This window comes from Protobothrops mucrosquamatus, unplaced genomic scaffold (genome assembly GCF_001527695.2).
Source record: "Protobothrops mucrosquamatus isolate PMUCROS unplaced genomic scaffold, P.Mucros_1.0 scaffold_267, whole genome shotgun sequence".
NCBI lineage: Eukaryota > Metazoa > Chordata > Lepidosauria > Squamata > Viperidae > Protobothrops > Protobothrops mucrosquamatus.
Genome location: NW_015386343.1, coordinates 380,360 through 393,411, shown reverse-complemented (window position 1 = coordinate 393,411; position 13,052 = coordinate 380,360). Strand labels below are relative to the sequence as shown.

The 13,052-nt window shown below is 38.4% G+C and overlaps 1 protein-coding gene across 3 annotated transcripts in view; it reads right to left on the bottom strand.

Annotated features, from left to right (window-relative positions):
• Positions 1-13,052, bottom strand: part of LOC107302500 (uncharacterized oxidoreductase ZK1290.5) — a 69,328-nt gene that overhangs the window by 44,809 nt on the left and 11,467 nt on the right. For all 3 annotated transcript variants that reach the window (XM_015831610.1, XM_015831612.1, XM_015831611.1), the window contains exon 2: positions 4,730-4,978. In XM_015831610.1, coding sequence (XP_015687096.1) covers positions 4,730-4,978 — 249 coding nt within the window. The remainder of the gene's footprint in view (positions 1-4,729; positions 4,979-13,052) is intronic.

Here is a 13,052-nt window from a genome sequence, read left to right as displayed (position 1 = left end):
ACAGTGTCCCAGGGTCATGTGAAGTGACCAAAACCTGCTGCAACCACCCAGCAGACGAGGAGGGGGAATAAAAGCCAAACACCCCCACCCCTGCTGCCAATCCTCAACAGAAATGCTCACAACAATGAAAACCTCGGACAGGAGGAAGAGCGCGGCCAGGTGGGCAGGCAGATATCTTGCTCGGCTGTGGCTTGGGGGGGTCACTTTTTTCAGTGCCATTGTAACTGGCATTCGAACAGTCACTAAGCGAACTGTTGTAAGTCGAGGACTACCTGTACTTCATCAGATTTTTCCTTTTGGGGGGGGTCATCAAGTTTTTGACACCTTGCTAGGCGACTGGTGGTACAAAAATATTGCCATATCCTAAAAGTGATACAATGGTTGAAAAGGTTGAAAAGCCCTGTTCTAGTCCAACCCGCTGCTCAAGCAGAGAGACCCTATACCATTTCTGGGAAGGGCTGTCCAATCCCTTCTTGAAAGCCTCCAGTGATGAAAAGTGGCTGTCTAGTCTCTTCTTGAAAGCCTCCAATACATAAAAGCATTTACTGAATCTATGAACTTCAGTCTCTATGGACCAGATGTAAAGCCTCAGAGAAAATATGGAGCAGTTGTTATTACCTTGAAGAAAATATGGAGCAGTTGTTTAAAAAAAAAAATCAGCTAAGCCCAGGAAGACGTGAAGGGGTGAGTGAGAAATTCAGGATTGGCCTACCTTGATTCTCTTAAGTAAAAGAGGGGACAAAGAGCAACTCTATCGATTAGGTAGTACTGTCAGTGTCAGATGCAAAGAATCAGGACCATTTGTATAGGTTGCAGCATTGAAGCCTACGCAGAAGAATCTGATGAAGTAATGGACAGCAATAAATTGGTGCTAGATATGGGTCAAGAGAATTCAAGGGGGAGGGGCTGGACTTGAGTCTCTTGTGGCAACGCAAGAACTCTAAAGCGATGAAGTGTTTTACTCTGCCCTCCAGTTTTGCCTGCTCTTCTCCCAAAATCAGCCTTGTGAAGTAGGCCAGACAGGAAACACACCCAGGTGAATTAATTTTACTTCATTTAGAGGTTATATTAATAGAATTAACAGAGGGATAGAATCAAGATCACGTGAAGTATTAATATCACTTTACAATGCCTTAGTAAGGCCACACTTGGAATACTGCATCCAGTTTTGGTCACCACGATGTAAAAAAGATGCTGAGACTCTAGAAAGAGTACAGAGAAGAGCAACAAAGATGATTAGGGGACTGGAGGCTAAAACATATAAGGAACGGTTGCTGGAATTGGGTATGTCTAGTTTAACGAAGAGAAGGACGAGGGGGGACATGATAGCAGTGTTCCAACGTCTCAGGGGCTGCCACAAAGAAGAGGGAGTCAAGCTATTCTCTAAAGCGCCTGAAGGCAGGACGAGAAGCAATGGGTGGAAACTGATCAAGGAGAGAAGCAACTTAGAACTAAGGAGAAACTTCCTGACAGTTAGAACAATTAACCAGAGGAACAACCTGCCTCCAGAAGCGGTGAATGCTCCAACACTGGAAGTTTTTAAGAAGAGACTGGGCAGCCATTTGTCCGAAATGGTATAGGGTTTCCTGCTTGAGCAGGGGGTTGGACTAGATGATCTCCAAGGTCCCTTCCAACTTTATTATTATTATTATTATTATTATTATTATTATTATTATTGTTGTTGTTGTTGTTGTTGTTGTTGTTGTTGTTGTTGTTGTTTGAAATTAATATTAATTCTTTAATTAATTAATATTAATTAATATTAATTAGAGTTAATATTAATCTTGCAAGTCTGAAAGTACATTTTTGCTCAATCGCTTTTATAGCCCAGGAAAGCTAAGGGGGGGGGGGGGAGAGGTCCCTTCTGCGATGATTGCCATAGTTACATTTCTTATGCAGGCTAAACTGCCTCTTGTCTAACCATTCCCCTGGTTATGGCTCTTTCCCTGCCTCCCAAGCTCATTCCCACATATCATTACATATGTACATGTTTGTTGTGCTATATGTATGGTAACTTTTAGCTTAGCACAACAGTTACCTACCAAACACCTGCCAATGAAACCAGTTTCTTGAATTTTACATTTCCATTCAATCTGGGTAATCAAAATGAAGTTACACAAGGGTAAAATAGGATGTCCCTAAACAAAGAAACAGGAGAATAAAACATTTCATTGTATATAGATTTTCAACCAGGTAATCTGCCTTCTGAAGCCGCCCTTGGTATCTCATTAATTTTCAGTGACTGCTTATTCCCCAGGCACTGTCGGGGCTTAGAAGAGAAATTCGTCTTCATTCAAAATGCAAGCCTATCAGCATGTTTGTTAGTAGAACTAATATCTGCAATTCCGTCAGGCTTCCCAACACAATAAAAGGGAAGCTGTTAATAGGGACCAGAAACCAATTCAAAACACGCATGGGAGAGAATATCACCATTTATATATTCAGCAAACAAGGGTGATGTAGGAGTGAGGAGATGTTATCATGACATCACGAGTCCAGATTTCAAGGAATGCAAACTCTTAAGTCCAACCTCCAAATCCATTCCATTTGTTTTCAATATTTATCAATGAACGCCTAAAGCCAGATTATAATAACTTATAGAGAACAAGTGAAAATCATGTATTTTAATAAAAAATATATTTTAAAAAATGTTAGAATACTGCTCCCACAATCTGGCACATTTTCAATTTCTCATCGGTATGTAATTTGTCAGACCAATCTTCCTTTGTGAAGTATTCAGCACTAGAAACCAAATTACAACGAAAGAATGAAGAGGAAAAAATATTAGAGAAACTAAAAGTTGGGATAGAAAAATAAAGCCATTTGTTGTGACAGTATTTAATTATTGGTTCTTTGTTTATGAGAATATTCTCCCGTATTTGTGACAGAAGAGAAACATAGGAGCAATTCAGCATCCTTTTCTGAATGCAAAGAAAACTTTCAATAAACCCATTTAGCATGACGAAAAGCAGTATTTCAAGGAGAAGAATATTTCAAGACCCTACTTCGGTTTGGGTCACAACCAGATGACTAGGCTATCCATAACTAGTTTAATGCCTCCAACGCACACAAACTCAGAAAAGGCATGAGTTAACACTTCCTCTTTCTCTGGCTACTATTTCTTCTTAGAAGGAGATTGGAACACATGAATGTCTTTCTGCATTTCTTCCTAATTTGAAGAAAATCTGGTCATTCTAAGCTATGGCTTGCTTTACAGTGGCTGGTTGAATTTCTGGCTGTATTCACAAAACATGCTAGGCCACAAACTGCCATCACAATGGTTATGCTATGCCAAAACATATTGGCTTGAGGGCCCAGTATGAACCAACTGATTTTCCTTGGGGAAATATTTCATCCATACCAATTTCTAATGCAACCTGGAGGGGCTAAGTATGTTTTCCTCACGTTAATTAATCACACTGTTGTAACAAGGGGATAAGGGATTGTTTGCAACAGATTAATTATACAATTTGTAGGTGTGCCACTAAGTCTTATCAGAATCTTTCTAAGAGGCTTAAATTTGAGATTCTCTGTTTGTAAGAAAAATTAACAAAAACAGATCAGTATAAGTTAGTGCTATTAAATGGCACTAAGATTGAACTTATTCTAGCTCTGTAGAGATTTTACAATAGCATAGCAGCTAAATACTGCTTTAAGAGCTATAACAGATAACATTGCTAATAGCATTGCTATTTACAGCAGCAATCATTTAAGGCAGCGGTCCCCAACCTTTACTATTTGGTGATCCGGTGGGGAGCAGAGGGCAACTGGCCCGCCGCTCATGTAATTTGAACTGCACATGTGCGTGCCAGCCTGCCACTCACTTAACTTAAGATGTGCATGTATGTGCTGGTCCGCTGTTCATGCGATTCGAGTTGTGCACTGGCCCACTGCTCATGCAACTCAAGCTGCGCATGTACATGTGTTTGTGCGCCATCCAGCCGTTCACGCAGCCCGGTTCCAAACAGGCCACGGCCCGGTAATGGGCCATGGCCCAAGGATTGGGGACCCCTGATTTAAGGTAAGAAGTACAAATCACATGACCCTTTTTCAAAATTGTTCCTTTCTGCTTTGACTGAAGGGGGGTGCTTTAAAAGTACTGAAATTAGCATTGATATTAAAAAAAGATTAAGGTTAAGCAGGATATAAAAGCATTGAGACTTTTTCATGTTGGCACTAGAGAAGAGTTCTGAGAATACCATGGATAGTCAAGAAAACAAACAAATGGGTAGTTGAATAAATCAACTCAGAGTCTCAATCAAGGCACAAATGACTAGCCTCCAATTATCATGTTATGTGAAGACCTGGCTCTCTAGAGAAGTGTATAATGTTGGGAAACATTGACTCAATTACAACACTCAATTACAACATGGATACAGTAGCAATGGGTGCACCTGAAGGAGCAGTTGGGGAATAGCTCATTCAAGAGAAAATCTATGTAGTCACTAAGAGTTGACACCAACTTGATGGCACATAATCAATCACTCAAGGCTAAGCAGACAAATTCTCTTAATAACCGTCCAATCCTTGTTAAGATGTGTTTTCTTTCTTATGGTTAAAAAGATTAGCTAAAGAATCTAAAGGAATAATCTCCCTGCTAAAAATTCTTGTTTGTGTTCCAGAGCAATCACAAAATTGCAGGTGATGCAATAAGAAAAATGTATTAAATGTTCACCAAGATTTATGACTATAATAATCTGAACCAGAATAGGAAAAACCAGCTTCATACCTAGATATTCCACCCCAAGTCTGTTGCAAGATTCCAAGCAGGCTTGTTTTGTTTTGTCATAGCCATAGTCAGCATGCCAGAGTTTGGTTGTTATCCAGAGATTCTCCCGTTCTATTCCACTCCCTTTGATAGCCTTCTGCAGGAGTGATTCACAGCCATATCGTTTTGCCGTGTCGATATGACGAATGCCACATTTCTGAAGGGCATATACCACTGCCTCGTGGGAATAGCCACCTTGATGGGATGTTCCTTGAAACATCAGAGGGAAAAAAGCCGTTATTTTGATAATATGCTCTGTATTCATACAGACCATTACAGAAGTATAAAGTAAACTACATGGAATGAGCTGACTAGGAATGATTTGGTTTCATTATTTGGATCACCTCTCGATCATAGCTGTTTTAAGCAACTTATTTCATTAATTTTTTTACTTATTTATAAATCTGCAGTCAAAGAACAATATAAAAAATTTTAAAAATGAGATTAGTAAAATGAAATGAGAGAAAGAACAAATGAGGTAAAATAAGACAGATAAAGTAGGAAAAAATGTGATTTACACATATATTAAAGGGACAATATGTAGGACAGGGCTTCAAGCTACTTTTCTGGCATTCTGCAAATTTCGTTTTGAATGGGCATTTATTTTTCCTCTGGGATCATAAGATCTTTTTGACTCCACTTTATATCCCTTTAAATCTTCAGCCCTTACTTTTTCTGACATAGCAAACAACCTGGAAAAGATACTAGTTTTTCCCATCTTTGAAACTTTTGTTCTTTTTCTGAAGCTCCACTGCAGAATCAAAGATTCTCTGCTTTCTTTGAAACTTCTAGATAATAATTCCATGTATACTTACTGCAAGCAGTCCTCGACTTACAACCATTCGTGTAGTAGTGACTGTTCGAAGTTACAATGGCATTGAAAAAAAGTGACTTATGACCGTTTTTCACGCTTAAAACTGTTGCAGCATCTCCCTGGTCACATGTATTTATGATAGTTGCTTTGTCCCAGGTTCCTGTGATCACCATTTGTAACCTTCCCAACCAGCTTTCCACAAAGAAAGTCAATGGTGGAACCCAGATTCGCTTAATGACGTGATTCACTTAACAACTGTGGCAAACAAGGTTGTAAAATGGAGCAAAACTCATTTAACAACGGCCTTGCTCAGCAATGGAAACTTTGGGCTCAATTGTGGCTGTAAGTAAAGGACTCCCTGTACTGTTCTTCTCCCCTTCTCTCTCTTCCTGTAAAAACTGTTCAGATCTCATCGTCACTTTTGCCAGCCCAATAAATAATTTTCTAAAGATACAGATCAGATCGTCCATTTGGCATTTTGCAACACCAGATTATTAACGGGGATCAACAGGGTGGAAAAAAGTTCAATACATTTATTCCTCCCTGGCACTTGCTAGAGGTTTAAATCAAGTGCAATATGTATGCCAGCAGGAGAGGAAGTGGTTTAGCTAGGGGGAAAAAATAGCAGGAGGCCTGCAAGATAAAGAATGTTGGACCCTAAGAGTAGAAGGCTGTAGTTATCTTATCTTACACTTTCCTTCAGCTGTTTTTTCCTGCCAACAGTCCACTTGTCTAGAGACTTCGGCATTTAGGGAAGCACAAATTCCTATTTCAATCTTCTGAGTATAGCCAGTGTTCAAGGTCACCTGTTTGATGTACGTTTGGTCAGCTTTTTAATTGACTACAGTACTTACTGAAATTGAGATTCATACAGTACTTAAATTTCTCTATGAAAGCAGGTTGGTAAAGTTTCAGAACACTGTGGGCTTACCATGTAAAAACCTTTGTTCACCCATAGTTTACTGAACAAGTCAGAATTTGTCGAGTTTATGAGTCACATTATTTATAAACTATAAGCCAGCTCAACAACATAGCTGTTAGCTCACATACACACCACCAGTTCAAGCATCTTGTTCTCCCTATAATATATACATAGCTCTACACATATTTATTAGGACTACCAGGTTTGGTCTGCAAAAATCCAGCAAACCACTGGATGTCAGCAGAAGAAATGTAAATATATAAATAATTCTTTTCCACCTTTTTTTACATACCAGATCTGGTAGCCCTATACAGTTAATTCTTGCTTAATGACCGGTCACTTAGCGACCATTTGAAGTTACAACAGACATTCCCCTCACAAGTTATTTATGACTTAATTCACACCCACCCACCCCATCACATGATTGCATTTTGAGCAGTTGACAACCAGATCACCTTTATGGCTGATTATCCTGTTGTCTCACTTAACGACTGGGACAGTCAGTTAATGATTGCATAATGATAGCTGCAATAAAGGTCCTAAAATTGGGTCAGTCACATGGGTGCCTCAACTTATGACTTTCATGACTTACAATCGAGGCTGCATTACAGTCATAAGTTGAGGATTATCTATGCTTTATATAATGTAAACTAGCCCTGAGAAATGTTTTCAAAGACACAACTTTGCACTACCAGCTTCTATTGTATTAGCCCAGTTCCTGAGATTGTTCACTTTGCAATGTATGATTTCCTGAGCTTTGGTTTTAATAGTGTCCCAAGCTTGGTGTCATCTGAAATTATCATTAATTCACTCCTATTTTCTCCTTAAAAATAGATACAGGAAAGGGGAAAAAAAAGCTTGATCTATGCTAGTTATTTAGCCAAACTAACACATCGATATAACATTCAAATGTGTAAAAACGAGACACAACACTTCACTTTTTAGATTACCTCCCCTTTTATTGCTCTAAGGAAGCTACCAAAGACACCCCAGATATACTTTTCCCCACATTTCTCACCACCCAACCCTTCCTACTATCCCTTCCTATCCCCCCCCACCTCAACATACAAAGTTTCTATGAAATGTTGGAATCTTTCACCCTTTGTTTTCTTCTATTCACTTTCTCAGATTCTACACATACACAAACACACACACAAACACACCTCTCCATGGTTCTGTGCTAGGGTTTTAATATCCTTCTCCCCCTACTGCATATTTCCTTTCTTTTCTCACTATGTGGTGATGAAGCTTCTTCCTCTCTGGCTCACACGAAGGAAAGGAAGTTCCCAAGTAGTAACAGAAGCCAATTTGACCTAGTGGTTAAGGCACTAGGCTAGAAACAGGGAGACCATGGGTTCGAGTCCAGCCTTCGTCATGAAAGCCAGCTGGGTGACTTTGGATCAGTCACTCTCTCTCAGCCCAATTTACCTCACAGGTTTGTTGAGTTGTGGAGAAAATAGGAGGAAGGTACATTGTGCTGGGGGAACTCTGGATAGGGAACAACAGGTTTCATCTGAACCCTGACTAGACTGAGTGACTCTGGTTTTGGGGGTCCACCGGTTCCAGGATTATGTCATCCTTGGTGCTGGATGGGATTACACCTCCCTAGAGAGACCTAGTGTGCAATTTGAGGGGTTTCCTAGACTCCAAATCTACCCTGATTAAATAAGTACTGTATACAGTCTATCCCCAGAGAAGCCTTAATTTTGTCCTTACCTTTTTTTATTAAATTTATTAAGTTTAAGAAAGAAGTTAAATATAAAATAACAGAAAAGTTAGGAGAGAGGATTAAAAAGGGGGGGAGTTAAAAAACGAGTTCTGCTCTTACTTTTTGAATAATCCCCCCAAAGGGTGTCCTTTGTATCATTAATCACACAGGTGAAAAAACAAAAATAACAAACCAGGTAAATCCAATTTCAAGAAGTTTCATTGAATATTCAAATATTCATAATATCAGGCTACAGAATATGTAATTAAATCCAATATGAATGTTATAAAGGATATCAGAAAGTATCAATGATGAACATGTTACATAAAGGCACTACAGATGTATTAAGGGAGAACTACCATACTTTGTGCATAACAAATCCATCCCAATTAATAAACTATCAGTGCCAATGAAAGCATGTTGTGATTACTTTGTTTCCAATTCAAACTGTCATTTCTAAGAAAACAGAATGAATGGGTTCATTTAAAGGTCTTGAAAATCATCTCAGTTTTATGCGTCACAGATTCCAGTAAAGAAAGAGAGAATTCACATTTTTTGCACTTTAGAATATTTAGTTATGTAATCTATATAAATAAAAATGTAAATGTTCGTTTGTTCAAAATCTTAAATCTCCGAAAGTTCTTCACTGATTGCTTTGAAATTTTGACACAACGTTGCATTCGAATACGCGTGTGTTTTTATATACCTATATTATATAGATGTCACACCTGTGACAGGTAAAAACATGCTTTTTTGAAAAACAGCGCCATCTGTTGGACATAAAAGCAACACACGCTTTTACCAGACTGAGCCACAGCAATGCGTGGCCGGGTACAGCTAGTATATGCATAAATGAGATGACTGCTGTTGATTCTGAATACCAAATAAAAATATGACCTTATTTCTTTTTAACAAAAAACAATCCATGAAATTTAATTCATTTTTTTCTTTTAAATTCAAACAATTATTAAAGTAAGTCAAGTGTATAGCCCTTGAGTGCCAGCTATGCAATTCTAATGTTTCCTGTTGAATCGGGAAGTAAGGAGAGGCATTGCGGTTGCCAAGCAACCATCTAGCCATCTTCAACTTGATTTCCCTCAAGTTTCCCTTTTATTTTGAGTCTAGATTAACCACATTCCAGTTAACAAAGGCTGCCTGGAAAGCCACATAGTAGCAACAGAATTTTAATTTAAAAGTTGCACAGTAGCCACAAGGCATTTAGGATGGTCTTGAATATTACCTCTGGGATCAGCTGGCAGCATCTTGTGGTTCAGATTCTGCCTGCAGAAAACTTTTTTTTTTCCAAGCCCTTAATCCAAATTTAGCCCAAATCAGATGTAGGAATATAGCTTCAATTCTGGAGCCTTTTCTCGTTCACGTGTTTAATGGATAAATACACACATGCTAACGTTCTTTCTAAAAAAAAAGCATCTCTTAATGGTTTATCTCATTTTTAACAATCTTGCACATAATTAGGAAGGAATTAAACAAAGTGGATGTGTTTACAGACATGCAGAGGATTCTGCTACAATGCTTGATTTAGTATAAAGACACATTTCCTTTTCAAATAAATTTTAAAAAAAATTGAGTATCATCTGCAAGCAGGTTTTTAGAGATCTCATATGGTAGCCCCCTGTAACGTTTATTGTCTCACGTTTTTCTCCAAAACCTGGTTGTATGCATTTAGTTCTGTGCACTGTTGAAGATTAAAGGAAAAGAGTTTCATGGGGAGAATAAAAACCTTGTAGAACCCTTGAAAGCTTTACAAATAGAAATGAAAATAAAATTGTGTGGCATTAAATCCTAATTATAACTAATCATTCACTAATCTCCACACCGCTGTATATAAATGAAAATGGCTGTCTGTTAAACTTTCAACAGCTCCATTAAGTTTTATACATTTACTTGGCTTCAGCTATGAATAGGCCATTACTCTGTTTTTCAGCTCTCAGAATTAATTTCCTGCCTGAAAAGCGTCAAACATTTTAACTATTGTGTTTCCTACAGTGCAATTCGGAATCATAACTTAGGTATTTATCCTCTGGAAGTTCTTTGTTTGCGTAAAAAACAGGATGTGTGCTAAGGAAGCCTATGGATAATTATCTGAGTTACTTTAATCCTGAATAATATCACCTGATGTCAAGGACTGAGGAAAGTCTTTGCAGGACCTGGATATGTAAAATGAAAAATAAATTTGGCACTTTTTATCTGATATTTCAGGTAGCAAAGAGAAGACAGACCTGTTCTCAAGTTCATATCCTGAAAAGAGAAAAGGATTAAAAAAAACAAGAGGGGAAAGCACATTTTGATGGTAAACGTTATCATGTTTTCCTGATAGAGGATAAAGAAGTGAAGTAGGATCAGACTGGTTTTCTTGCATGATGATTTTTCAGAACAAGACACTCAGTTTTCTGGCTGATGGATGAGGCCTGATTGTGCTATCCTTCAGTTCTAAAGTTCCACAGCAATGGGGTTTGCTTTCCTCTGAGTTACTTAACATTCAGGCATCATAGGAATGCTTTCACAAAATATCACTTGACTTTTCAGCTCCCTTCTTTTGTTTAAGAAACTTATTTCTAAATAAAAAAAAAAGAAAGTGACTTTCTGTTAGTTTTTTTTAACCATCTACCTTGCTTTTAATAAATCAATAATGTATAATAAATGCCATTTTTAATTTTAAAAAAAGCTGTAATTTCTCTAGCAGAGCGGACGCTTCATAAGCAAGTCCATCTAACCACACAGAAAAACTATGGCTAGCCTAGCGCTATGAAAAGGTCACATGGATTAGTGGTAGGCTTTTTTCTTTTTTCCTAACAAAGTAAGCCATGACGTGTTACCATGTGTGGTGTGTGTGACTTTAGGGTATTTAGAAATGAATCTTGAATTGAGGTTCTGAATGTCAGCTTGTCAAAGGAGCGAATCTATTTCTTCGTTCAAGTGCAATAGTCCACAAAATATTTGAAACTGTCAATAGAATTTAGCAAACAAAACCAGCCCTCAGAAAATTCCTTTCTTAAGATTGGGTAGTAACAGCTGTTTGCAAAACCATGCTCATAGGAGTGTCTTGCTATAGCGGTTTTTACATGTGTGTCTGGAAAACCAGGGTTTTGGTAAATAGTTACTTCACCCTGTAATGAAATGAAAACCTTTTGGGAAAACAGTGTTTTCATCGCTATACATCTTTCCAATGAACTGTGACAAAACTTCAAGGGAAATGGATGATTCATTCCAGGGCTTAGCTATCTCCTCTGGGAATTCTCTGAATTACACAGAAATATCTTAACAATTGTACAGGAATTATTTAAATGAAGATTCCAGCTGAAACCTTCCCTTTGCTCTAAAAGAGTGTATAACATAGGCCAGGGGTGTCAAACTGCCGGCCTGCGGGCCGATTTCATCATACTGGAGCCGCGCCCACCCCATTGCCGGCAACGGCGAAAAAGCTCCGATACGTTGCGCGACGTCATGTGACGTCACAAGTTTGACATGTCTGACATAGGCCATCAGTATAATACTCCTAGATGGCACCTAAAGAGCCAAATTAAATTATGTTTTAAACATTTAATAGTAGCTTCCATCTCACAAAACTAATATTTTTCAGGCAAAACCATCTGATATACTGGAGATGAGATATGACAGTTTTGCAAGACTTTCACTATTTAATTCTTTTATATATAATTTGGGAAGGGCATGAATCTTTATTATGAGAGATTTTGTGATGGTTCTTTTTACCTGAAAAGATTACTTGTCCCTTGTATTAAAATATACATGTAGTTATGGCTTCATGTTTGTTCATTGTATATGGATAACTTATCACAAGAGCACAAAAAACTGGTTTTTTCTGTGTTTTGAAATATTATTTTAACAAATAGATATAGATGGTCCTCTACTTATGAGCATTATTGGGATAGAATTTTTTGCCACTAAGCAAAGCAATTATTAAGTGAATCATCATGTGACTCCACCCAATTTCATGATCTTTTTCAGCTTGGTCTTTAAATGAATCACATGGTTGTTAAGTGAATCTAGCTTCCCTGATTGACTTTGCTTGTCAGAACCCAGCTGGGAAAGGTGGCAAATGGCAATCACTTGACTCCAGGATGCTGGATGCTGTAATTGTCATAAATGCATGCGAGTTACCAAATGCTTGAAGCACAATCATGTATGTGACTGCGGGGATGCTACAACAGTTGTAAGTGTGAGGACCGACCATAAGTCACTTTTTAAAGCACCACTGTACCTTTGATTGGTCAGTAAACAGATGGTGATAAGTCAAGGACTATCTGTAGACAGCTAGTCATTAGCTGCCTCCACACATCACACTGAGCTGCATTTTGTTTAATATGATTTTTAACAATTGGCCAAGATCATGTGGCGCTAAACCATAAGCCATTATTAATAAAGTACCATGACAGGTTCACAGAATGTTGAAACCAAAAAATAAAGGCAACAGCTTTCGCTTATCTTCGTCAAGTCAGGGGTAGGCAACTTGGCTCTTTTATGACTCGTGGACTTCAACTCCCAGAATTCATGCTGGCTCAGGAATTCTGGGAGTTGAAGTCCACGAGTCATAAAAGAGCCAAGGTTGCCTACCCCTGGTCAAGGTCATCATTCTTACTCCATCCACATTCTCACCTTGTGAGAGCCCAGATTCACAATATCCCCCAAATCTCAGCAAAAAAGAAGACAATTCTCCAAAGAAATAATCGTAAAGGGCAAACTTCTTTGAGGCCTCTCTTCAGAGTCAGCCCCGCATCAAGGGATCAGCTCTACACACAGCCTACCACATGATAACGGCCAGGGCTAAGCACTGCATCCACCCTTTCAGCTACTTCTAAAT